This window comes from Heterodontus francisci, chromosome 17 (assembly GCF_036365525.1).
Source record: "Heterodontus francisci isolate sHetFra1 chromosome 17, sHetFra1.hap1, whole genome shotgun sequence".
NCBI classification, from domain to species: domain Eukaryota; kingdom Metazoa; phylum Chordata; class Chondrichthyes; order Heterodontiformes; family Heterodontidae; genus Heterodontus; species Heterodontus francisci.
The window spans coordinates 47,720,807-47,744,477 of NC_090387.1; the positions used below are offsets into that span (position 1 = coordinate 47,720,807).

Here is a 23,671-nt window from a genome sequence, read left to right on the forward strand (position 1 = left end):
AAATATTTTCCTGTGAATTTTGGAGTCATCTGGGTTAGGATGTCAGTGCTGATGAATGGAATGTTTTTACATTTTCTAACGTTGTCACCATTTCCTGCACTTTTTTCTCTGCCCAAAAGATCAGGTGTGAAACCGCCATTTATGGAGGGTGATATTTTTACATGCATGGAACATACTTGTGTACTATTGGGATGTTTTGTGATCAAGTCCACAGAACATATGAGTTCCCATAGCATATGTACTCTTCCAGCTCCTTTGAATGAATTTTCCAACATGTGGAAAAGTGTGAGCCATCTCTTGTGCAATCGTGCCTACCAGGAACTGGAGCGATTTGACTGAATTCCATTTTTCATAGAACCCATTTTTTAAAATTCATTCATATGGATGTGGGCATCACTGGCTAGACCAGCATTTATTGCCCATCCATAATTGCCCTTGAGTATGTGGTGGTGAGCTGGTTTGTTGAACCACTGCAGTCCATGTAGGGTAGGGACACCCACTGTGCTGTTAGGAAGGGAGTTCCAGGATTTTGACCCAGCGACAGTGAATGAACGGCGATATAGTTCCAAGTCAGGATGGTGTGTGGCTTGGAGGGGAACTTGCAGGTGGTGGTGTTCCCAACCATTTGCTGCCCTGGTCCTTCTAGGTGGTAGAGGTCGCGGGTTTGGAAGGTGCTGTCTAAGGACCCTTGGTGCGTTACTGCAGTGTATCTTGTAGATGGTACACACTGCTGCCACTGTGCATCGGAGGTGGAGGGAGTGAATGTTTGTGGATGGAGTGCCAATCAAGCGGGCTGCTTTGTCTTGGATGTTGTCGAGCCTGTTGAGTGTTGTTGGAGCTGCACCCATCCAGGCAAGTGGTGAATATTCTATCACACTCCTGACTTGTACCCTGCAGATGGTTGACAGGCTTTGGGGAGTCAGGAGGTGAGTTACTCTCCACAGGATTCCTAGCCTCTGACCTGCTGTTGTAGCTACAGTATTTATATGGCTACTCCAGTTCAATTTCTTGTCAATGGTAAGCCCCCCGGATGTTGATAGCGGTGGATTCATCAATCGTAATGCCATTGAATGTCATGGGGAGATGATTAGATTCTCTCTTGTTGGAGATGGTCATTGCCTGGCATTGTGTGGCACGAATGTTACTTGCCACTTATCAGCCCAAGTCTGGATATTGTCCAGGTCTTGCTGCATTTCTACACGGACTGCTTCAGTATCTGAGGAGTCACTAATGGTGCTGAACATTGTGCAATAATCTCCACTTCTGACCTTATGATTGAAGGAAGGTCATTGATGGAGTAGCTGAAGATGTTTGGGCCTAGGACACTACCGTGAGGAACTCCTGCAATGATGTCCTGGAGCTCAGATGATTGACTTCCAACAACCAGAACCATCCTCCTTTGCACTAGGTATGACTCTAACCAGCAGAGAGTTTTCCCCCGATTCCCATTGAGTTCAGTTTTGCTAGGGCTCCTTGATGCCATACTCAGTCAAATGCTGCCTTGATGTCAAGGGCAGTCACTCTCACCTCATCTCTTGAGTTCAGCTCTTCTTTCCATGTTTGAATCAAGGCTGTAATTAGGTTAGGAGCTGAGTGGCCATGGCGGAATCCAAACTGAGCGTCACTGAGCAGGTTATCGCTAAGCAAGTGCCACTTGACAGCAGTGTCGACAACACCTTCCATCACTTTACTGATGATTGAGAGTAGACTGATAGGGCGGTAATTGGCTGGGTTGGACTTGTCCTGCTTTTTGTGTACAGGACATAGCTGGGCAATTTTTCACATTGCCGGGTAAATACCAGTGTTGCAGCTATACTGGAACAGCTTGGCTAGGGGTACGAAACGTTTTGGAGCACAGGTCTTCAGTGCCATTGCTGGAATGTTGTCAGGGCCCATAGCCTTTGCAGCATCCAGTGCCTTCAATCGTTTTTTGATATCGCGTGGAGTGAATCGAATTGGCTGAAGTCTGGCATCTGTGTCCTTTAGGACACGGACAGCAGTGGTGCTACTCTTGAGCCACTCTTGGTGACGGACATTGAAGTCCCCACCGCTGCGCCCTTGCCACCCTCAGTGTTTCCTCCTAGTGGTGTTCAACATGGAGGAGTACTGAGTCATCAGCTGAGGGAAGGCGGTAGGCGGTGTTCAGCAGGAGGTTTCCTTACCCATGTTTGTCCTGATGTCATGAGACTTCATGGGGTCCGGAGTTGATGTTGAGGACTCCCAGGGCAACTCCCTCCTACTGTATACCAGTGTGCCGCCACCTCTGCTGGATCTGGCCTGCCGGTGGGACAGGACATACCCAGGGATTGTGATGGCGGTGTCTGGGACATTGTCTGTAAGGTATGATTCTGTGAGTATGACCATGTCAGGCTGTTGCTTGATTAATCTGTGGGACAGCTCTCCCAACTTTGGCACAAGCCTCCAGATGTTAGTAAGGAGGACTTTTCAGGGTCAACAGGGCTGGGTTTGCCGTTGTCGTTTCCAGTGCCTAGCTTGATGCCGGGTGGTCCATCCAGTTTCATTCTTTATTGACTTCATAGCGGTTAGATACAACTGAGGGCATTTAAGAGTCAACCACGTTGCTGTGGGTCTGGAGTCATATGTAGGCCACCAGGTCATGACAGCAGATTTCCTTCCCTAAAGGAAATTAGTGAACCAGATGGGCTTTTACAACAAAAAACAATGGTTTCATGGCCATCATTAGACTAGCTTTTAATTCCAGATTTATTAATTGAATTCAAATTCCACCTTCTGCTGTGGTGGGATTCAAGCCCATGTCCCCAGAACGATACCCTGGATCTCTGGGTTACTAGTCCAGTGACAATACTACAATGCCACCTCCTCCCCTGATTGAGCAGAAATTGGATATTTTCTTTTCAACTGTGTGAAGTGGATTTGAGGCCAGATTCCATTGATGAAAGCTCTGTTTGTGCCATGCTATTGCCCATTTGAAAAAGGATCTTGATTTTGCTTGAATTACCCATGATGTTTGGATAACTTTATGCAAAGCATGGGGAATAAGACTCTTGAAGCAAAACGTTTATTTTTATTTGTGTATATACCTGGCTTGCTAAAACTGACTTAATTTTTTCTTTCACAATGCAGCTAAACATCTAAATAACAGCTACTTTCATTAGGATTTAGACTTTTTATTGATATTTTAAAAAGGAGTTGCCCTCTGAATATCTTCATACTTAAACAATTCATGTCCACTGTATTAGGAACACAGATCATTTTCAGCTTTCACAAATGTTCAAGTTTCTTGTTAAAATGTCTTTGCATCTTTTGTCAATACACATCAGAGTAACATATAATAGAAACAAAATGAATTGCTATGAGAAAATTGATACAGAATCCAGAGGAGGCATTTCATCAGATTCAACATGGCATCTTGAGTGAATGAATGTTGCTGCATGGTCTGCTACAGTGTTCTTATTAGCTATCTCCACCATAATTCAAATAATTGTGTCAACTCACTTTCACACCCCAAACTGGAGCACAATTTTTATTATTGGAAAATAATTTGGAACCTTATTAATGGTAAAAGTGAGCAAACAATTTGGCATGTTCAATGCTGCACTTTTAGTTTTTATTGTGCTTGGAGCCTTTTATTGCTTAAAACTGATATTTTTATATATACATTGCATGTTTATTATATATAATCTTTTTTATGAATTGCTTCATTATTTTTGAACTTGTTTCGCAAGTCAAGGAATTATGAATACATTTTGAACAATCTTCTGTATAGAATTACAGATATTACTGTTGAATATTTTTTAAAATATGGTTTATATGACATTCTAAAATCAGGATCATATTAACGTGCATGCATACTATGTGAATAGATACTTCATTCACTGTTTACTTCACTGCTCTTTGCCAGGTGACCATAGGGGTGTTCGGACATGAGGAGGAGGTGATTTCAAACCCCTTGTCTCCAGGGGAGATAAAGAACATTGTCTACACTAAATGTGCCCAGCATGATGAAAGGGAAGCTGTTCTTCAACAGGAACTTGTCATTCACATTGGTTGGCTGATCTCTAATTCTCCAGAACTCTTCCAGGGCATGCTGAAATTTAGAATTGGGTATGTTAAATATTTGTATTATTTGGTTTGAAGCAAATCCCGACTGAAATCTTGGTTCTTTGTTTAAGACATTAACATGCTTGACAATTGTGAATGAAGCAAATTATATTTTAAAATTAATGTTTCAGGTGTTCATGTGGACAGTCCTGACTATATTATTTAGATATTGGGCCATAGTTTGCTGTAGGAGTCAATGCCATTCGTTAGACTTCCCCAAGATTATTTAATCTTAAAGATTTTTAGTGCCGCAAATTGCTGAAAGTGCAAGCTGATAATGTCACAGAAAGGAAAACTGGGCATCTGGGACCTGAATGAAAGGAGGCAGCAACTGTGTATCTCCTTAACCAATCAGATTGAAGGATTGTGAAATTAATAGCACTTGGACTGAGAAAAAAAACTATAAATTAGAGTAGGTGAATTCAATGTTCAGTCGTGTACAGAAATAAAGAAAGGGAAAGAAAGTTTGGGTTCACGCAGTGAAAAAAACAACAGTAAGGAAAAATAAATAAAAATTAGATTTCACATTTTTGAAATATCCAACAACAATTAAAACTGAAGGCATGTGACTCTACACTTGTGATAGTTAATTTTCAGTTTCAGAGGTGTTCATTGGCAGTAATTTACACTTAACACATCATTAAAAGCATCTCTGCTATAATCCAGGCTTAATGTAATATGTGCAGACTTTAAGTAGCGAGTTTAGTTCATATTTACTGTGCAAGAAAAGCACCTTCATGCTGTTAAATGCATTTCATTGGAGAACCAGTAAGCGAGATGCCATTTTTGGGAAGCTATTGTTGGAGTGGCGCATCTCAAGCATCAGCCTTTTGACTTCCTTGTTTAATTGTGCATTTGCCTTCAGTTGACGTTGCTGTAGCATTTGCGCATAAATAACAGCAAGCAGTGTTAGCCTCACCACTATTTTGACAAAAACATTATGGCCCTATGTTCTTCTTTAAAAGTGGATTAAGAAATTAGTTAACCTCTGCTAGTGTGTTTATGAATTTTTAAGTACCATTCTGGACCAGTTGATAAGGTTGGTGATACCTACCTTCTGGTAGATCAACGTCCTCCAAAAACCTTAGATTTTACGGGTGGGTGGGGTAATATTTAATAATAGGTACAAATTATATATGTTTGAGTTTTAAGTTCATTCAAATATTTATCGACTGCTCTTTTAAAAGCTGTAATGTGTATTGCTTCCACCACTGTTTCAGATGTAACATTCCATAACCTAACAAATCTTTGAAAAAAAAGTAATTTTGCTAACTTCTCCCTTAATTCTTTGGGGGATGACAGATTTATGTCTACTAATGCAGACTCAGCCATCAGCAGAAGTAATTTTTCCCTACTAACCTTATCAAAATACTTTTTAATTTTGAATATCTTCATCAATTTTTTAAAATTTGTTTCATGGGATGTGGGTGTCGCTGGCTAGGCCAGCATTTATTGCCCATTCCTAATTGCCCATGAGAAGTTGGTGGTGAGCTGCCTTCTTGAACCACTGCAGTCCATGTGGGGTAGGTACATCCACAGTGCTATTAGGGAGGGAGTTCCAGGATTTTGACCCAGTGACAGTGAAGGAATGGCGATATAGTTCCAAGTGAGGATGTTGTGTGGCTTGGGGGGGAACTTGCAAGTGGTGGTGTTTCCATGCATCTGCTGCCCTTGTCTTTCTAGGTGGTAGAGGTCGCAGGTTTGGAAGGTGCTGTTTAAGGAGCCTTGGTGCATTGCTGCAGTGCATCTTGTAGATGGTACACACTGTTGCTACCAAGCTGCTCTAATTTTCCTGTTCTAATGAAAAGAGCATCTTCTACATAGCATTAACAAATTCCCTAAAGTAGAGCACCAAAATCTGAACAAAATATTCTAACTCCAGTTTAGCCAATGATTTATTTAAGATTATTACTTTGCAGTTGTACTCAATGCCCCTATTTATAATAGTTTAAGATTGTTGTATCTGAACCACTAACTCTCTGCTCCTTAACTTCTTTTAGGCCCCAAATTCTGATGCTGTTTTAATTGGGAGTGGGGGGGAGGTTTCTGTAGAGAATTGGGGCATCGTTTTGGAGGGAGGCACAGCAAAATAAGGTGGAAACTATCTCCACTGACCTTCTGCCTCAAAATCAGTCTCCCCTGAGTTTCTTATTGTAACATGCCTGCCAAGTTCCCAGCCAGCGTTCTAGTATGTATTATAATGAGGACTACTGGTGCTGCAGCCATAAATCCCCTGGGTTTACAGTCGCAGTGCATTATTGGTAAGCTAGAATAACAAATGCAAGGCACAGATGCTCTCAGGGTCAGCAGATACTAGCAGAAATGAGGAGTTTTTCAGCCTGACGGTTGCTGAAGGTTTGAGCAGCAATTACTGCAACTGGGAACAGCCTTTTGGAGCTTTATGCTTTGCGTTCAGCCAACACAGGCTTGGACTGATTGCCCGTGGGAGTATGAGACCACCAGTAGATTCTGACTCCTCCCACTCCTCCCCTCCAGTGAGGAATTTCTCAGGTACAGGAATGATATTCCCTATGGCATACCACAGAAATTAACTGCAACCGCTAGCACAGTCTTCCATGAAATCTGACACAAAGTATTTATTTAGTATCTCTGCCATTCCTTCACTAATATTTTTCTTTGTTTCCCCTCTATATTTTCTATGCTTTTTTGAATTTGCTGTTCAATTATTTATGCAAGATTTGTCCTTTTTTAAGTCTAATTTTAATTTTTTAACTCATCCAGGAACTCCAGATTTTGTTGTGCTATCTTGATGTCTTGTGGGACTATGTCTAGTCTGTGCTCTGTTTCCTTGTTCAAAAGATTCCCATTGTTTGCCCATTCTTTTATTTGCCAGTTTTCCTTTCCAATTATTCATTTCAATTTATCAGGGCTAGTTCCCTTTTGATTTCATTGAAATTGACTTTTAATTAGTCAAATACCTCTGCGTGTTCTCTCTCCTTTTCAGTTATGATATTGGATCTCATTATGTTATGCTGGTTATTTCTGAGATGTTCCCCAAACCTTACATTACCTATTAGCTTAGCTCAACAGTAGCACTCACCACTTACTCAGAAAGTTGTGGTTCAAGCCCCACTCCAGAACCCAAGCAAATAATCTAAGGGGCATGTCAATGCAGTACTGAGGGAGTGTTGCACAGTTGGATATACTGGGCTGAATTTTACCGGCCCTTTGACGCTGCCGGTTGGGAGCGCGGGGGCCAGTAAAATGTTGCGGGGAGAGGTCCACCTCGATCCACAACGTCGAGAAAGGCCCGCCACACATTACCGACGGCAGGGGGACGTCGGTGCAGTACCCACACCACCTGGCAGCGGGCCCTTAATCTGCATATTTAAATTGACATCAATTACATTCAAATTAACTTACCTGCCATCCCACGCCAACTTTACGGCCTCTGTTCGGCCTTCGCATGCCTTCGGAACTCTGCATGGAGTTCCGAGGCGAGAAACTGGTGGGGAGGGGGAGGGGGAGGAATAAAATTTTCAGGGTGGGAGGGGTGGAGGTGCGGGGAAATCAATTTTTATTGGATGTGGGGATGGTGGGAAGAGGTTATAGGCCAAATGTTATAAGTTTAAGAGTTAAAGTTCAGGTAGGGAGAAAGGAATGTGTTGGTCATTTTGGGCATTGAAATGACCACTGGAGGGTTGGGGCAGGGTCCTCTGCATATTTTTTAGTGTTTAATAACATTTTAATGCTGCTGCCCATTTAAGAATTTAAAGCCCTTTCAAAATGTTGCCTGCACGGTGGCGCCAGGCGCCGTTGCCAGGGACGCGGAGGCATCCCCTACACATCATCGGGGGCAGCCGCTCCTCCCCCACTATTTAAATGAGCCTCCGTGCGAAATATTACGGGGGCTCCTCGCGGGCTGCTAAATGTGGGCACCCCGCCAAGTTCAAAGGGCGCAGCCATGGAGCGTAGCGCCCGAATAAAATTCAGCCCACTGTCTTTTGGATGAGACATTGAACCAAGACTCCAGCTGCCTGTTCAAATGGATGTAAAAGACCCCATGCACTATTTGAAAAAGAGCATAGGTATTTCACTCGATCCTGGCCAACATTTATCCCTCAACCAACAGCACCAAAAATATATTAACTTATCTCATTGCTGTGTGTGGGGTCTTGTGCTCATAGTGCCTGCCGTATTACCTACTTAACAAATGTGACGAGACTTCAAATTGGTTGTGCAGCAATCTGAGGATGCTGTATAAAGCTAGATGCTTTATAAATTCAAGTTTATTTTTTTACTCCTTCTTTATCCTACTTTATTCATAGGATTAGATACAGTCTGTTTTCTTAGATTAAGAAGTTTCATGTTGGCTAGATATTTTCAATAAATGCTCAATAATCACATAAACCTGTTAGAAGCTTATTTAAATATAGCATGCACTCAGACCTAATTGAGAGATCTCTCATTTGATCAGACAACTAGCATCAATATGGTAAATTAGACAATGAATTGAGGATCACAAGCTGAGGAAAACAAGTAACCCAACAATGTTTGACCCAGTATTTGTTGTTCTTAGAAAACTCAACTTAAGCTTTTGAAGTTGAGCATCAGTCTATTTGCTGATCAGAGCATTCAAATTATACTGCAGTATCTTTAATATATTTTATTCTGAGTTAGTTGGGTAAAAATAGTGTCTATATAAGACACATTTCATCATGGTGATGGACTTTGAATTTTAGAGAAAAACTGAATTCAGGGAGTTAGTGGGTATGACTGAATCTGTACACACAGGGCTAAAAATTGGTGCACATATTTTCTAGGTGTGCGGGGTGGTGGCGGTGGTGACAATTTGCAACCTGTCTGTGCCCATTGAGGTAGGCAGCACACAAATTTGATGCTGCCACCTCATTTACCTGATTGTAGCATAAGGCCGAGTGTCACCCATGCTGCTAACTGGCTTAGCACTCAGCAGGGAGTCAGGTAGCATGTACTAATAGCCTGTGGTGCAGCCAGCTTTCTGGTCTTAAAGGCAGTCTGTCCCTCTTAAAGGGAAGCTGCATTGAATTACAGGAGGCTGGTGATGATTACAATTTCTACAATTTTAAACAAGGTAAATAGAACAGCAGGGCAGAGAAAGTGTCCCAGGGTCAAGGATGTGGCACTGAAAGTCTTGGTGGTCGAAGTGGGCAGGAGGGGAAATGTCATGGTCCCACAAGGGACCAGAAGGCTCTCGTGGACCTCAGAGGCATTGTTCATGGAAGTGGGGACTCCACTCAAAGCTCTTCCACTTCTCGTCCACAGCCCATCTCTCAGTAAGTAACCCACATGCTGTCTCAACTCCCCATGATTGCCTACCCCTGCACAGATACAGGTGGAGCAATCGTTGGCAGGGGCCTAAGTCCAAAACCTAGAGAATGTCAGCCAAGAGCATCTCAGCAATCAGAGCAGGGATCTGAGCAGCCTGCCTCTACCTCTGCTGAAGCCCCCACCTTGCACCACACAGGATTAGCAGAAAAAGGAAGAGTTTGTAGATGCACAAGGGTATACATATCAGTATCTGTGAAAATGGTATGTTTTAGTTCTTTATTTAGCTCACATAAATGTTATTTTTCACCACTTTCCCGTCTTGTCCATTCTTGGGTATTGAGTACTTGGTGGTAAGTAGCCTTTTAACTTACTTGATGATGATCAAGAAGACATGAATGGATGGGGACCAATGGGATGATTGGCTGGTTGCTTGCAGAACTGCTTTGTGTTTGTGGCATTGGTGGGAGGGAGGATTTGCATTTTCTGGTGGCATGGGTGCACTTGTGTAAACTAAGTGAATCTTGCATTAATAAGGGCATCCCAGGCAGCAGTGTGAACACCTCAGGGCATATTGCCTTTATCACATTCCTCCTCCTCCTACTCTTCTTCTGTATTGTCCAAGGAGGATCTAAACTTTTCAGCTTCCACCTCCTGCAGGTCCAAGCCTTGCTATTGCACAATGTTGTGCAAAGCACAGCACACCATGACTATTCTGGAGATCCTGGGCAGGATTTTCCTGCAGGCTACAGGACTCCACAGTCAGGCTCAAATGGGGGTCAGAGGCGGCACTGTGGGGAAACAGTCACTCAATGTGATTTTCCCCAGATCGGCCAATGAGTGGCCAGAAGGTGGGTTTGCCGTCCAATTAAGGACAGCGTGCAGGATCACAAAGCTGGAGGCCAATAAGAGGACTTCCAGCTTGAAATCAGCAGCACGATGCCATGGCAGGTAACTTTTTCAAATTTCAAATAAAAAATGGCCTTTGCAGCCAGGCCAACACAGTGGTGGGGGTGGGTGGGAGAACCTCTCCACAAGGCAGCCTGCAGCTGCTGCTGCACCCAAGCAGGCAGGGAGAGCCTCTAAGCCAGCCAAGAGCACTGGCCACCCAGTCTGCTGTCTGGAGGCCACCTCCAGGCAGCTAAACTGTTTCCTGCCACCTGCAGGGACCTGAAGGCCGACTGAAAAATCCCAGTCAACCTCCAATAATAGGCCTTAATTTTATTACTTCAGTTGGTTACTCGCCACTAGGGGGCAGGTAGCCCTGCCACTACCCCACCCCCCCGCGAAAACCCACTTTCGATAAAATTCCCAAGGTCAGGATGGAACTATGGAACTGGGCAATCGGCCAGCGGCACTATTTTTAGCACCGCCAGCCTAAGTTCTCAGCGGGGGCAAAAATCCTGCCTCTGTCTGCGGTGTAGAGAAGGATGCCTCCAGATCTATCCAGGTATCTGAAGTCCACCTTCAGCACAATGATTGCTTGTTCAATCACATATCTGGTGGTATTATTGCATTCATTGTAGTGCTGTTGGGCTTCAGTGGTCGGGTCACTGATGGGTGCCATGAACCAAGTTTACAGTGGGCATCCCTTGTCACCTAGCAGCCACACTTTAAATCTGTTTCCAGCTGCAAAGAGATCAGGGAACTTGGACTGGCACAGGATGGAAGTATCATGACAGCTTTTTTATTCATTTCATGGGATGTAAACATTGCTGGCAAGGCCAGCATTTGTTGCCCGTCCCTAATTGTCCTTGAGAAGTTGGTGGTGAGCTTCCATCATGAACAGCTCCATTCCATCTGGTGTAGGTACACCCACAGTGCTGTTCAGGAGGGAGTTCCAGGCTTTTGACCCAGCAACAATGAAGGAACGACAAAATATTTCCAAGTCAGGATGGTATATGACTTGGAGGGGAACTTGCAGGTGGTGATGTTCCCACATGTCTGCTGCCCTTGTCCTTCTAGGTGGATGAGGATGTAGGTTTGGAAGGTGCTGTGAAAGGAGGTGTGGTGAGTTGCTGCAGTGCATCTTGTGTTTGGTACACACTGCTGCCACTGCGCGTCGGTGGTGGAGGGAGTGAATGTTTGAGGTGGTGGATGCATGCGTATCAAGTGGGCTGCTTTGTCCTGGATGCTGTCGAGCTTGTTGAGTGTTGTTGGAGCCGTACTCATCAGGGTTAAATAGAATGCTGAGGTTGTGAACAGTCTGGTTCTGCCTGAAACCGTAGCCAAGGAGCAGGATGGATTCGGTGGCTAGGGAACAGAGTTTGTGGTAGGGACCAAAGACAATACCTTTGGCCTTCACAGTGTTTAATTGGTGGAAATATTTTCTTATCCAATACTGGATATTGGACATGCAGCCTGACAATACAGAGACAGGAGAGGGATTGGTAGAGGTGGTGATGAGGTAGAGCTGCATGTCATTAGCATATATGCGGAACCTGACATGTTTCTGGATGAGGTCATCAAGGGGCGGCATGTAAATGTGGGATAGGACAGGGCCAATGATAGATCCTTAGGAGACTCCAGAGGTAATGGTATGGTACCAGGAAGAGAAGCCATTACAGGTGATTCTCTGGCTATTACTGGATAATTCAGAATGGAAGCAGGCAAGGGCAATTCCATTCACCTGCATAACGGAGAAGAAACAGTGAAGGAGGCTGGTGTGATCAACCATGTCAAGAAGGATGGGGAGAAAGTGTGCAGCATGGTCAAATTCATATGGAATGTCAGTTGTGATTTTGATTAGGGTCATTTTAGTGCTGTGATGGGGCAGAAGCCTGATGTAGAGGTTCAGATATGGAGTTGCGGGAATGATGGGCGTAGATTTGGGACATGACATGTTCAAGGACTTTGGAGAGGAAATATAAGTTGAAGATGAGGCAGAAGTTTGCATGGAGAGAGGGGTCAAGAGTGGGTTATTTGAGGAGTGGCATGATGACAACAGATTTGAAAGTGAGAGGGCAGTACCCGAGGAGAGGAAAGGGAAACTTTTACAATATCAGCCATTATGGGAGCCAAGTAGGTAACATTTAGAAAGGCACGAATTAATAGTTTTTCGGGGCAATCAGCACGGATTTGTTAAGGGAAAGTTGTGTCTGATTAACTTGATTGATTTTTTTGAGGGGGTAATGGGAGGGCTGATGAGAGTAGCCCATTTCATATAGTCAAGATGAATTTTAGCAAGGCTTTTGACAAGGTCCCACATGGCAGACTGGTCAAAATGTTGGATCCAAAATTGGCTCAATGGCAGGAAGCAAAGGGTAATGGTCGGCTGGTGTTTTTGTGACTAGTAGGCTGTTTCCAGTGGCATTCCGCAGTGCTGGATACCTTACTTTTCGTGGTACATACCGTTGCTTTAGACTTAAATGTAGGGGGCATGATTAAGAAGTTTGCAGATGATGCACAAATTGGCCCTGTGGTTAATAGTGAGGAAGAAAGCTGTAGACTGCAGGAAGGTATCAATGGACTGGTCAGGTAGGCAGAAAAGTGGCAAATAGAAATCAATCCAGAGAAGTGTGAGGTAATGCACTTGGGGAGGACAAACAAGACAAGAAATATACAATAAATGGTAGAATACTGGGAAGTGTAGAGGAACAGAGGGTCTTTGGAGTGCATGCCCAAAAATCTCTGAAGGTAGCTTAACAAGTAGATAAAGTGGTTAAGATGACATACCAAATACTTTCCTTTATTAGCTGAAGCACAGAATATAAGAGCAGGGAGGATATACTAGAACTGTATAAAACACGAGTTAGGCCACAGATAGAGTACTGCTTACAGTTCTGATCATAAGAACATAAGAAATAGGAGAAGGAGTAGACCATACAGTCCCTCGAGTTTTTTCCACCATTCTGTGCGATCGTTGCTGATCTTCAGCCTCAGCTCCACTTTTCTGCCCGCTTCCCGTATCCCTTGACCCTGAGAGACCAAACATCTGTCTCTCAGCCTTAAATATACTCAACAATGGAGCATTCACAACCCTCTGGGGTGGATAATTCCAAAGATTCACAACGCTTTGAGTGAAGAAAGTTTTCCTCATCTCAGTCCTAAATGATCGAACACTTATCCTGAGATTATGCCCCCGTCTTCGAGAATCCACAGCAGGGGAAACAAACACTCAGTGTCTACCCTGTCAAGCCCCTTCAGAATCTTGAATGTTTCAGTGAGATCACCTCTCATTCTTCTAAACTCCAGAGAGTATAGGCCCAATTTACTCAGCCTCTCATCGTAGAACAAGCCTCTCATCCCAGGAACCAATCTAGTGAACCTTCACTGTACTGCCTCCATTGCAAGTATATCCTTCTTTGTGGAGTCCAGAACTGCACACAGTACTCCAGGTGTAGTCTTACCAAAGTCCTATACAATTGTGGCAAGACTTTCTTCTTCCTGTACTCCAATCCCCTTACAATATCGGCCAAACATGCCATTTGCCTTCCTAATTGCTTGCTGCACCTGCTTGCTAACTTTCTGCGTTCCTTGTTTGAGTACACCCAGTTCCTCTGAACGTCAATATTTAGAAGTTTTACGCCTTTTAAAAAATATTCCGTGTTACAGGAAGGATGTGATCTCACGACAGAGGGTACAGAGGAGATTTATGAGGATGTTAGCAGGAATGGATGATTTTAGCTATGGGTAAGGCTGGATTTGCTTTCTTTGGAATAGAGAAGGCTGAGGGGAAATTTAATTGAGGTGTATAAAATTATGAAGGACCTAAATAGAGTGGAGAGGGAGGAGCTTAGCAGAGAGGTCAATAACCACAGGGCATAGATTTACAGTAATTGGTATAAGGATTAGAGCTGAGTTGAGAAAATCTTTCACCCAGAAGGTGATAGGAGTCTGGAATCCAGTGCCTGAAAAGATGGTAGAGGCAGAAATCCTCACCACATTGAAAAAAAAGCGTGGCTATGCACTTGTACTTCCATAGCCTACAGGGCTATGGACCAAGAGCTGGAAAGTGGTACTAGGCTGGATAGCTCTTTCTTGCCCAGCGCAGGCACAATGGGCCGAATGGCCTCCTTCTATGCCATAAATTTTCTATGTTTCTAATTCAGATGGATCATCCATGCAATGAAGCACGAACTGAAAATTCGAGGTGAGGATCTACCCAGCGATTACGTGTACCAGATGTCACCAAGTGATGTTAAAAAGCTTCTGTTGGATACTCTGCAGCCTGACCAACATGATAGGTACTCTGCATCATTAAATAATGTTGCAACTGAATAGTGTTGGACATGCTGTCTTTCAGATGAGACGTTAAACAAAGATCCCGTCTGCCCATGCAAGTGGAAATAAAAGGTCCAATGACACTTTTCAAAGAAAAGCAAAGGTGTTCTCCCAGTGTCCTGGCCAATATTTACCCTCAATCAATATCTCAAAAACAGATCATGTGGTCACATCTCATTGCTGTTTGTGGGATCTTGCTGTATGCAAATTGAATACCATGTTAGCCTACATTGCAACAATGATGACACTTCAAAAATTATTTCATTGGCTGTAAAGCATTTTGGGACGTACAGAAGTCATGAAAGACACTGTATTAAATGCAAATTCTCGCTTACTTTACTATGTAAAATGAAGTTTTGGTTTAATGGAGGATAACATTCTGACCATTGGGGTGATAATTATTGGGTCCTTCAAGAACACAATTTAAATAAAAATGCCCATCAGATAAATTTTGAAGCTGTGTTATCAACTTAACCCCATTATAGATTTTTTCAACCAACAGTCTCATGTTTCAATGGTGTGGCATGTGGCTGACCTGTGTATGTATGCTACAATTGAGTTGAAAATTAAAGATGTGGGATTTCAGGTCATTTACTGATAATCTGAATACCAAAATAATCTGATAGAGGAACTTTCGGTCAATTTTAGTACCACCATTGGGTTAAAAATACTTCATTCAGGAAACAGCAAACTGCAGGAAATTTATATCGCAATATAGTGAATTTGGGGGCTATTAAAATAACATCTATATTTGCGGAGGATTAGGATATAAATCTTTACCCTCTATATTTAACAGCTTGAAAATGATAGCATAGAGACCACTGTCAGGTGAGACTGAAATAAATTTTAGATGATGCAGAAAATGTAGAAAATTAGACAAATTAATTTGTCTTCTCCAACCTAAACTCTCCTTGTGGCTGGTAGGGTAAGGTGGCAATTTTTTTTTAAACCAAAAATTCTTCTTACACTAAAAAGTCCTCTGCTGTGATTGTAGACCCTACTGCTCTACAATCGGGATATTTCAGCAGCTCATCCAATGCATAAATAATCATAAATGATTTACTAGACCCTGATGTACACGATTTGCCTCCTATGTAAATTGTATTGCTAATAAACTGTTTCACGATAAGCAGCCAGACTTACATACTCTGCAGTACTTAATTTAATGTTTCAGTCACATGAGGATTTTTTAATGCAGATGAGGAATTCAAATAAGATTGGAAATTACCCACAGGAGTGCTGCTACCATTTGTTTTCCCGCTGCTGATCAATGCTATTTTTATTTATTTGTTCACTGTTAAGCCAGAATGATTGTGTTTTGACCATTCTGCTGTCTGATTGGGTATTTGCTCTCCTTTTCTTACTCTAGAAGACTACTAAACTGACTTCTGTGATTTTTCCAGAAAGTTTCTGACTCAGCTGCTACATTTAACATAAGAACTGAAGAAGTAGAAGCAGGAGTAGATCATTCAGCCCCTTGAGACTGCTTCGCCATTCATACAATCATGGGTGATCTTCTGCTGCAGCTTCACTTTCCTGCCCGCTTCCCTTTTCCCTTAATTCCCCGAAAATACCTTGATACCAAAAATCTGTCTAACCCCCTTTATTCAATAGTGGAGCATCCACAACCCTCTGGGGTAGAGAATGTCAAAGAGTCACAATCCTTTGAGTGAAGAAATTTCGCCTCATCTCAGCCCTAAATCTCGTCCCATTATCCTGAGACTGTGCCCCCTTGTTCTAGGATTCCTGGCCAGGGGAAACAACTTCTCCGTGTCTACCCTGTCAAGCCCCTTCAGACTCTTGTGTGTTTTAATGAGATCACCTCATTCTGCTAAACTCCAGAAAGTATGGACCCAATTTACTCAGCCTCTCATCATAAGACAACCCTCTCATCCCAGGAACCAATCTAGTGAGCCTTTGCTGTACTGCCTGCAATGAAAGTATATCCTTCCTTAAATATGGAGACCAAAACTACACAAAGTACTTAGTGATTAAGAAGAGTGAAATATAATAATGTAAACTGATTAATTATACATATCATTTAATGTCCTACTGTTTAAAATGACTTTATGCCTTCCCATTAATCTAGTCCTCTTTTTTTTTAAAACTATTTTGTATTCAACATGTACTGGGGGATAGAACTCTTTCCATTTTGAGCGTCTAATGTCAATATCGAGTATTCCCAGTTCAGGTGTAGCAGAATTAATAGAGTTCCCTCTATTCTGCCCAAACAATGGCCCAGGGTTTATGGTCAATGGTGAAGCAAGGGCACTCACCACTGACCATGAAGTAAGCCTCGCTGAAATATCTAACTATCTCTGTGGCGAGAGATGTAAGTCTATCGCCCTGCAACAGTATTGCAACTGATTGCAGCTTTCTTTCCTGGGGATTCCCAGCATGGAGCTACAGTGATGTCATCAAGCTGTCCAAGTAGCTAATCGTATTAAAGGATTTTCACAGCCACCCAACAAGCTAGGAAAAGAACTAAAATAAAATCACATAAAAGAAATTAGAGAGAACAAATTAACAATTGGGACATACAAACGGGGTGAAGGTAGACACTGAAGTATTCGGAAAAAACTTTTTAAAAATTATTAAAATTTAACAGCACTCCCGAATGTAAAAAAAAAAAATTCAGGGATATTCCTGTTGTTCAGCAAAAGTTATTACTCAGATCACTCTTAAAAACCCAGTCACATCTGATTGAACAAGCGGAAAAGATTTCTGGCTCTAGAGGAGTCCACAGCGTAGCCGGTACAAAACACTGAGTTCCATGCTAATCTGCGCATGTGCTACATCCTGAAGTTGCAGTCAGTTTGAGAGGGGTAACACTGACAGTTCACCATCAAACCGCTGGCCCCTGCAAAGTATAAGCCAGTGTATCTTTGCAATATCTTTTTTTTATTTGTTTAGGATGTGGGCATTGCTGTCTAGGCCAGCATTTGTTGCCCATCCCTAACTGCCCTTGAACTGAGTGGCTTGCTAGGCCATTTCAGAGGGCATTTAAGAGTCAACCACATTGCTGTGGGTCTGGAGTCACATGTAAGCTAGACCAGGTGAGTAAGGCAGATTTCCTTCCCGAAAGGACATTAGTGAACCTGATGGGTTTTTACAACAATTGTACAATTTGTCATAGAGTCCTAGAGTTATACAGCACAGAAACAGGCCCTTCGGCCCATTGTGTCTGTGTTGGCCATCAGGCACCTAACTATTCTAGTCCCATTTTCCAGCACTTGACCCGTAGCCTTGTATGTTATGGCGTTTCAAGTGCTCATCTAAATACTTCTTAAATGTTGTGAGGGTTCCTGCCTCTACCACTCCTTCAGGCAGTGTATTCCAGATTCCAACCACCCTCTGGGTGAAAAATGTTTTCCTCATATCCCTCTAAACCTCCTGCCCCTTACCTGAAATTTATGCCCCCTGGTTATTGACCCCTCCGCTAAGGGAAAAAGGTCTCTTCCTATCTAACCTATCAATGCCCCTCATAATTTTGTATACCTCAATCGTGTCCCCTCTCTTCATAGCTGAAATGCTCCAGCCCAGGCAACATCTTCTCTGCACCCTCTCCACTGCAATCACATCCTTCCTATAGTGTGGTGCCCAGAACTGTACACAGTACTCCAGCTGTAGCCTAACTTAGCATTTTATACAGCTCCATCATAACCTTCCTGCTCTTATATTCTATGCCTCGGCTAATAAAGGCAAGTATCCCATATGTCTTCCGAACCACCTTATCTACCTGTGCTGCTGCCTTCAGTGATCTATGGACAAGTACACCAAGGTCCCTCTGACCTTCTGTACTTCCTAGCGTCCTACTATCCACTGTATATTCCCTTGCCTTGTTAGTCCTCCCAAATTGCATCACCTCACACTTCTCAGGATTAAATTCCATTTGCCACTGCTCCGCCCATCTTACCAGTCCATCTAGATCATCCTGTATTCTAAGGCTTTCCTCCTCACTATTTACGACACCGCCAATTTTCGTGTCATCGGCGAACTTACTAATCATACTTCCTATATTCACATCTAAATCATTAATGTACACTACAACAGCAAGGGTCCCAGCACCGATCCCTGTAGTACACCACTGGTCACGGGCTTCCACTCGCAAAAACAACCCTCGACCATTACCCTCTGTTTCCTGCTACTAAGCCAATTTTGGATCCAATTTGCCAAATTGCCCTGGATCCCATGGGCTCTTACCTTCTTAACCAATCTCCCATGTGGGACCTTATCAAAAGCCTTACTGAAGTCCATGTAGACTACATCAACTGCTTTACCCTCATCTACACATCTAGTCACCTCCTAGAAAAATTCAATCAAGTTAGTTAGACATGATCTCCCCCGACAAAGCCGTGCTGACTATCACTGATTATTCCCTGCCTCTCCAAGTGGAGATTAATCCTGTCCCTCAGAATTTTTTCCAGTAGTTTCCCAACCACTGATGTTAGACTCACCTGCCTGTAATTACCTGGTCTATCCCTGCTACCCTTCTTGAATAATGGTACCACATTCACTGTCCTCCAGTCCTTTGGCACTTCTCCCGTGGCCGGAGAAGATCTGAAAATTTGTGCCAGAGCCCCTGCTATCTCCTCCCTTGCCTCACATAACAGTCTGGGATACATCTCATCTGGACCTGGGGATTTATCCACTTTTAAGCCCACTAAAACATCTAATACTTCCTCTCTTTCAATGTTACTATGTTCAAGTATATTGCAGTCCCCCTGCCTGATCTCTACACCTACCTCGTCATTCTCCATAGTGAAAACAGATGAAAAGTAATCATTTAAAACCTCACCTATGTCCTCCGGCTCCACACACAGTTTGCCACTTTGATCCCTAATGGGCCCCACTCTTTCCCTGGTTATCCTCTTGCTCTTCATATATTTATAAAATGTCTTAGGATTTTCCTTTATCTTGCCCGCCAATGTTTTTTCATGTCCCCTCTTCCCTCTCCTAATTACTTTTTTAAGTACCCCCCTACACTTTCTATACTCCCCTAGTGCCTCCACTGTTTTCAACGCTCCGAATCTGCCTTAAGCCTCCTTTTTTTTTCCTGATCCAATGCTCTATATCCCTTGACATCCAGGGTTCCCTGGACTTGATGGTCCTACCCTTCACCTTAACGGGTACATGTTGGCTCTGAACCCTCACTATTTCCTCTTTGAATGACTCCCACTGGCCTGATGTAGACTTTCCTACAAGTAGCTGCTCCCAGTCCACTTTGGCCAGATCCTGTTTTCTCAAATTGAAATCAGCCTTCCCCCAATTCAGTACCTTTATTTCCGGTCCATCTTTGTCCTTTTCCATAACTGCCTTAAATGTTACAGAGTTATAGTCACTATCCCCGAAATGCTTCCCCACGGATACTTCTACCACTTGTCCAGCTTCATTCCCCAGGATTAGGTCCAGTACTGCCCCTTTTCTTGTAGGACTTTCTACATACTGGCTCAAAAAGCTCTCCTGTATGCATTTTAAGAATTCCTCCCCCTTTACTAAGACTTTCCCAGTTGATATTAGGTAAGTTGAAATCCCCTACTATTATTACCCTATTATTTTTACACCTGTCTGAGATTTGCCTACATATCTGTTCGTCCATCTCTCCCTGACTGTTTGGAGGCCAGTAGTACATACCCAGCCAAGTGATTGCCCCCCTTTTGTTCTTAAATTCTACCCATATGGCCTCATTTGAGGAACCTTCTAAGATATCATCCCTCCTTACTGCAGTAATTGACTCATTGATCAACAATGCAATACCACCTCCTCTTTTATCTCCTCCCCTATCATGCCTGAAGATTCTATACCCTGGAATATTGAGTTGCTAGCCCTGCCCCTCCCTCAGCCATGTCCCTGTGATACCAATAATATCATAATTGTTTCACAGTCACCATTAGAGTAGCTTTTAATTCCAGATTTATTAATTGAGTTCAAATTTCTGCTGTGGTGGGATTTGAACCCATGTTCCCAGAGCATTAGCCCGGAAGTCTGGATTACTAGTCCTGTGGCACTACCACTATGCCACTGCGTCCCCTGAAGAACGCCCCATTTTATTTTTCCAGCCACGCTGTGACCTCCAGTAGAACTGCCAATTAGTCTGTGCCTTTACTAGAATTAACTGCCCAAACTCATTTGAAGAAGGCCTCTTACAGCCAGGAGACAGAAGAAAGCTTCACTCTGTTAGCCTGGGCTCTGTTCAAAACCAGGTCAAAGAGGTGAAAGGTCAGCATCTAAACATCTTTTGTCTTTTTCAGTTTGCTAGCATAATTTCAAAATACACTGGTAGGTAAAGTTGAAATTGTTTGCAAAGGCAGCAATCACATTCAGAGAGCAAGTTGCAGGATTTCAGGTGGTCAGTGTTCTTTTATTTGTAACGGTGTTGATCAAATTCTGCTGCGTCCCTTTGTCAAAAGTTCCTTTGTCAAAGTTATTTTGTCACTTTTACATGTTGTAATAATTCTGTGTATTCCATACATGGCTACAATTTAAATTATTTAAATTTTTATTTGTCATGTTGATGAAACACCCTGGATTAGAAATGCAATAAAATATGAAATTCAAATGTCTGTGAGTTGGCCAGTAACTCCAGATATATTATATATGTATATATGTTTCTTTTTTAAATGCAGATTGAATAGGCAACTTTTTTTTCCCTTCAGGTCGTGGAAAAACAGGCGTCATCTTGATGGCTCCCTGAACCGCACTCCAAAGGGTTTCTATGACAGAGTGTGGCAGATTCTGGAGAGGACACCAGATGGCATCATGGTGACTGGAAAACATCTGCCCCAAGTAATTACATAATATGACAGTGGCCTGCAACATTTTCATTTAATAGTCAAATCTTCAGCAAACCTCCGCATGCATTTTTATACACTTCATTACTCTGTGATCAATCGCAAACGTGACCTTTAAATTCTAAAAGGGTCTATACATTCCCATAGCAACCTGAGCACTAGGAACATGTCTGCATCCTAGCATCAAATGTTGCTATGGCACAAATGACAGGAAACATGTTGTGTAACTTAATACTGTAATTTGCATCTCATTAGAATACATCTGTCCATATTAGCTTGGATGTATTCTATGTCTCATCACTTCTGGTGAAAAACCTCAGAATTGGCGCAGGTGATGGAACTGTCAGAATAGCTACCTACCCCATTTACTCCCGAGCTGTTAGATGTACCCTGAGGCACTAGTGTAACTCCACAGGAAAATCTGCGCTATTGTTTTTTAACAAAAATCCACAGATATTTAAATCCATTGTGCTAACAGTTAAGTAAAATAAATATGTTTGAGATCGTTGTGAATATCGCTCTGATCAGTAACTAACAGATAACTTCTAAATAGATTTTCTTCTTTTGAAAGCTTAGAGGTTCTCAGATAGAGTTGGAAATCTATTCTTTTAACTAAGAATGTTTCAAAACTATCAGAAATTATTTATAAGCTGACCTTTAATCAATTTCTCCGAACTGATCTTGTGTTCATGAGTTACTCTGATTTTGTGAACTGTATTGTAAATAAATGTTTTAATAATGTTAGTGTTGGATATCAGCAAATGTTCTGCTGTAACATTAATGTGTTTGTTTCTACAGCAACCGACTTTGTCAGATATGACCATGTATGAGATGAACTTTTCTCTCCTCGTAGAAGACACATTGCAAGACATTGTACAGCCTGAATATCGACAGATCATTGTTGAGGTGGTAATCAACATCTTATTTTAAGCCCATCCCAAATTTTCAACATTTTCGCAATCAAACATAGCACATGCTGAGGCAAGGGGAATGTGCCTTGTAAATATACAAAATAAATTCCTGCCAATCAAACTGAACAAATAGTGCTAGAGTATTGAGGACATTGGTCTCTAGCACTCATTACTCGCTGCCAGAGTGTTGTCATGCCATACATTGTGGCACAGCTGCACATATTATAGAATCATACAATGATAAAACACAGTAGGAGGCCTATCATGCCTTTGGTAGCTTTTTGGTACAACTTCCCTGAGCTTTCCTCATAGCCCTGTAAATGTTTTCTCTTCAAGTATTTATCCAGTACTATAATAAAAGCAAAATACTGTAGATGCTGGAAATCTGAAATAAAAACAAGAAATGCTGGAACCACTCAGCAGGTCTGGCAGCATCTGTGGAAAGAGAAGCAGAGTTAACGTTTCAGGTCAGTGACCCTTCTTCGGAACTAGCAAATATTAGAAATGTCAAAGGTTATAAGCAAGTGAGCTGGGGGTGGGGCAAGAGATAACAAAGGAGAAGGAGTAGATTGGACAAGGCCACATAGCTGACCAAGAGGTCATGGAGCAAAGGCAAACAATATGTTAATGGCGTGTTGAAAGACAAAACATTAGTACAGATAGGGTGTTAACGAACTGAAGATTGAACAGCAGCAAGTACAAACATGAAAAAAAATAGTGGGTAAGCAAACTGAACAAACTACAATGAAATGAAATAAACAAAAGAAAAAAAATTGTAAAAAATGAAAAAAAGAAAAAGGAAAAAAATAACTAAAAATAAAAGTAAAATGGGGGGCCCGTCATGCTCTGAAATTGTTGAACTCAGTGCTCAGTCCGGCAGGCTGTAGTGTGCCTAATCGGAAAATGAGATGCAATTCCTCGAGCTTGTGTTGATGTTCACTGGAACACTGCAGCAATCCCAGGATAGAGATGAGAGCAGTGGGGAGTGTTGAAATGGCAAGCAACCGGAAGCTCAGGGTCCTGCATGCGGACTGAGAGGAGGTGTTCCGCAAAGCGGTCACCCAGTCTGCGTTTGGTCTCCCCAATGTAGAGGAGACCACATTGTGAGCAGCGAATACAGTATACTACATTGAAAGAAGTACAAGTAAATCGCTGCTTCACCTGAAAGGAGTGTTTGGGGCCTGGGATAGTGAGGAGAGAGGAGGTAAATGGGCAGGTATTACACCTCCTGCGATTGCAGGGGAAGGTGCCATGGGACGGGAACGAGGTGGTGGGGGTAATGGAGGAGTGGACCAGGGTGTCGCGGAGGGAACGATCCCTTCGGAATGCTGACAGGGGAAGGGAGGGGAAGATGCGTTTGGTAGTGGCATCACGCTGGAGGTGGCAGAAATGGCG

The 23,671-nt window shown here is 42.7% G+C and overlaps 1 protein-coding gene across 6 annotated transcripts in view; it reads left to right on the forward strand.

Annotated features, from left to right (window-relative positions):
* phkb (phosphorylase kinase, beta) overlaps positions 1–23,671 on the forward strand; it is a 368,089-nt gene that overhangs the window by 338,200 nt on the left and 6,218 nt on the right. For all 6 annotated transcript variants that reach the window (XM_068049379.1, XM_068049377.1, XM_068049380.1 and 3 more), the window contains 4 exons: positions 3,884–4,086; positions 14,403–14,537; positions 21,231–21,360; positions 22,164–22,271. In XM_068049379.1, coding sequence (XP_067905480.1) covers positions 3,884–4,086; positions 14,403–14,537; positions 21,231–21,360; positions 22,164–22,271 — 576 coding nt within the window. The remainder of the gene's footprint in view (positions 1–3,883; positions 4,087–14,402; positions 14,538–21,230; positions 21,361–22,163; positions 22,272–23,671) is intronic.